The sequence below is a fragment of the Asparagus officinalis genome, unplaced genomic scaffold, assembly GCF_001876935.1.
Source record: "Asparagus officinalis unplaced genomic scaffold, Aspof.V1 AsparagusV1_Un320, whole genome shotgun sequence".
NCBI lineage: Eukaryota > Viridiplantae > Streptophyta > Magnoliopsida > Asparagales > Asparagaceae > Asparagus > Asparagus officinalis.
In genome coordinates this window covers 67,951-71,867 of record NW_017972585.1, presented here as the reverse complement: position 1 = coordinate 71,867, position 3,917 = coordinate 67,951, and the positions used below count along the sequence as shown (strand labels likewise).

Genomic DNA, 3,917 nt, shown 5'->3' with positions numbered 1-3,917 from the left:
ATAACAAATTGGGAGGAGTTCAGCAAAAATCGGGGTGCCAACTAAAATTCTTCTTTCCTGCTGCAGTCAATAAAGTGCATGGGTTTGAGAAACTCTTGCTTGCATCAGGGGGAGAGATGGAAAATAGAGGGCAATTTCAGCTGGTTTTCATATTGATTGTTTTTGAAGTGCATGGGTTTTAAGATATATGCTAAAAAATAACTTAGATTGTACGATTATACTGTACCGGCCTTTTAGTCCTTACTGACTCCTTGCGGACTCCAGGTGCATGAAGCAGACTTCTTGATTCTGTGCATAGGATTCTACAGTGGTGTTCCGAACATCCCTGATTTCCCTATAAACAAGGGGCCTGAAGTGCTCGATGGAGAGGTCATCCACTCCATGGACTACGCTGACATGGGCAGTGCCCGTGCGCACGAGCTGATCAAGGGAAAGCGAGTTACGGTGATCGGATACCTAAAGTCTGCTGTAGATATTGCAGCAGAGTGCGCGGATGTAAATGGTAAAATGATTACATTTATGAACGCTTAGTACTAGAGGAAAACCCCTTACTTTTATCACTATTGGACGACCACCCACAATTAAATTTCAAAATATTAAAGAAAATATTGATTTATGAGTTACCAGAGGACCCCATTTGACTTTACGATTTTATTAGGAAACCCCCCAAACAGCATTAATCGAAATGTTTACATGGGTGAGTAAAATTACGTATGGAGATATTTTGCCAGTGAAAACTGAGGCTCACGCTTGTGGTGGGGGGTTTCTAAAATAATCTTACTGTTAATGGGGTTTTGCAGTAACCCCAAAACTTAAAAACGGGTTTTCTGATATCTGTAAAATTATGGGAGTTATCTGATAATCCTCCAATTTTAAAGGGGCTTTAATTTCTCATATGTTGCCATCTATGAGTTAAAATATATGAATAAAGAAAGACTAATTGCAAGTATCTTTGTAATTTACACAAGATAAGTATACTTTCAGTTCTAGTTGCCTACTGAACTGAAAACTGTAATTGTAAAAGAGAGAAAAAAATTTGAAGCAAACCACCGAAAAGTTTACTCCACATTGCTATAGTTTGACATGCGCTTGCAATTTCAGGTCCTGAGTTTCCATGCACAGTACTATGTCGAACCAAACGGTGGATGATACCAAAGCAAACTGCGTGGGGTATTCCTCTCGGTTTCTTCTATCTCAATCGCTTCTCTGAACTTCTGTTTCACAAGCCCGGTGAAGGACTGTTGCTTAGCATATTAGCCACTTTATTGTCACCATTGGTAAATAATTTCATTAAAATTGAGGTTTATCTTCAATTCTCCTAACATAAAATGACCATAACGTATATAATGGAGAGCTAATTAAAGAAAATTATGTTGTATTTAAGTATACCAAAATGTAGTCTCACATATTGAAAATGATGTTACTCGAAATGAATGATCAACTATAGTTTTATGTACCTTTTAAAAAGGATCCTTTGGTGGTTGTAGGCATGGTTGATTTCAAAATTTGCTGAAAGCTACTACAAATGGACACTGCCGTTGAAGAAGTACGGAATGGTACCCGAGCAGAGCTTCTTCTATGGCATGTCTTCCTGCTTGGTTGGTCTACTGCCGAATAAATTCTACGACAAAGTTGAAGAAGGGAAGATTATCCTTCGCACAATTCGGAACTTTAGTTTCTGTAAGAACGGCTTGATCATTGATGAAGAGTCTTCACCGTTGGAGACAGACATTGTCATTTTTGCGACGGGGTACAAAGGGGACCAGAAGCTCAAGGATATCTTTTTTTCACCGTTATTTCAGAAGATTGCTGCAGGTTCATCAACAACTACTGTCCCACTCTACAGGTCTGCACACACTTGTTTTTGTACAGACTAATGTCCTAGAATTTGGTCTTCAATACTGTCATGTGTTGGTAATGGAGAAATCATTCTGCAATGGGTTAGTTGCGGATAAACCCCTAGTAGCTAGTACCAATTTATTGTGGATGGACACCTAGTTTTATTGTTGCAAATAAACCCCCTGAATAAATTACTTTTGACTCTAGTACTGCAGTTCGTAAATAGTACAAATAAACCCCCTGAACAAATTATTTTTGACTCTAATTGTGCAGCTCGTAGATAGTATGAATGTCGTGAATTATTAGGATCACTGTTTTGAAAACATAGTTATGTACATAATTTTATTTTACGTAATCCAGCAAAATTAACAATGGCTTTTTCTTCAGGGAATGCGTCCATCCTAGGATTCCCCAGCTTGCAATCATCGGCTTCTCTGAGAGCCTCTCGCATCTACACTCGTCCGAGATGAGGGCAAAATGGGTGGCTAGCTTTCTAGATGGAGCTTTCCGGTTGCCAAGCATTAAGAAAATGGAAGAAAATGTGAAGGAGTGGGAGAAGTACATGAAGAAACACTCCCGGGAATACTTTAGAAGGTCCTGTATTGGAGTTATACATACTTGGTACAATGACCAGTTGTGCAAGGATATGGGGTGTAACCCTAAAAGGAAGAAGGGTTTTCTTGCTGATTTGTTCCTTCCTTATTCTCCTACAGATTATGCTGATGTGTGAAGAGCATGTCTTTTCCCCTTCTTGGTATAGTTTGAAGTAGAATCATGAGATGTGAGCCAAAGAAGAGGAGGAATAAGTAAAATAGAGGACCAGAAGGGAGTGCAAGCATGCTTACAGCATAATAATACTACAGTCTTTTATGTAATGTGTTACCAGTGTGAACCTGAATATCCATTTACGGAGAGCAAAAAATAAAAAATATCCATTTACGTTACAATAAATAAAGATTATAGCATGTTCTCTCTTAATTTTATTTCATTACATCATAGTTTAGAGTTGCGATTGCTCTGATACCATGTTGAAAGATGTTGGGAGAATTATATCTCGAGTTGGTGCACAGATCTAAAGCTAATGATAATCAATTTGGATTCTGGCGGTGAAGGAAACTATGATGTGTTGGATAACAGGTTTATAATATTTTTCATAATTTATATTGATAACAGGTTATTGGGATTCCTAATCTGTTTTGGTAACAGGTTATTAGGATTCCTGATCTGTTTTGGTAACAGGATTCCTAATCTGTTTTGGTAACAGATTCTTAGGATTCCTAATCTGTTTTGATTTTGGTTTTAGAATTCCTAGTATGTTTTTGGTTTTAGGATTTCTATATCTGTTTTGATTTTGGTTTTAGAATTCCTAGTATGTTTTTGGTTTTAGGATTTCTATATATATGGAACGTTTTAGAAGAGTAGAATTCCTAGTATGTTTTTGGTTTTAGGATTTCTATATATATGGAACGTTTTAGAAGAGAAAATAAGAAAGGACGTTTTTTGAGCAGTTTTGAGAGAGGATTGTTGCATCCTATTGTGAGAGATTTGTGAGAGATCTAAAGAGGTTTGTTTGAGGGTTTTTTTGTGAGATTTGTAACCCTATTTGTATTCTCTTGTTTCTAATATTAAGAACTCCCCCTCCTTGCACCGTGAACGTAGGAAACTTGCCGAACCACGTAAAACTTGTGTATTATTGCTGTGTTATGATTTATGCTTGTTTGGTTATAATCTTCCTCATCATTGTTTGTGTGGTTCGAGTTCCGCTGCGCACAACAAGTGGTATCAGAGCTTCGGGTTTGGCTTGGGGCTTGTGCGAAAGATTCGCTGAAGTATTTCTATTTGAAGAGTTAGATCGACAATATGGAAGAAGCAAGCACATCAGGTCCGTCTCTTACGAAGGCGATACAGAGTCCGAGCATCAATAATATAAATATTTATGTTCCAAAGTTCGACGGCAAGTTCAATTTTGGTTTGTGGAGGTGCTAGGTAATGGATGTGTTGGATGCACAGAATTTGGAGAAGACTCTTGACTTACAAGAGAAACCCACTGATATGGAGGACATGGTTTGGAAAAAAAT

General features: G+C 37.8%; 1 protein-coding gene across 1 annotated transcript; it reads left to right on the top strand.

Moving 5' to 3' along the window:
- Positions 1-6: 6 nt before the first annotated feature.
- On the top strand, positions 7-2,788 carry LOC109827610 (probable flavin-containing monooxygenase 1). The gene is made up of 5 exons (XM_020394625.1): positions 7-143; positions 265-502; positions 1,102-1,277; positions 1,488-1,846; positions 2,227-2,788. The coding sequence occupies exons 1-5, from the start codon at positions 117-119 to the stop codon at positions 2,567-2,569; spliced, it is 1,143 nt and encodes a 380-aa protein (XP_020250214.1). The 5' UTR covers positions 7-116; the 3' UTR covers positions 2,570-2,788.
- The last annotated feature ends 1,129 nt before the right edge of the window (positions 2,789-3,917 follow it).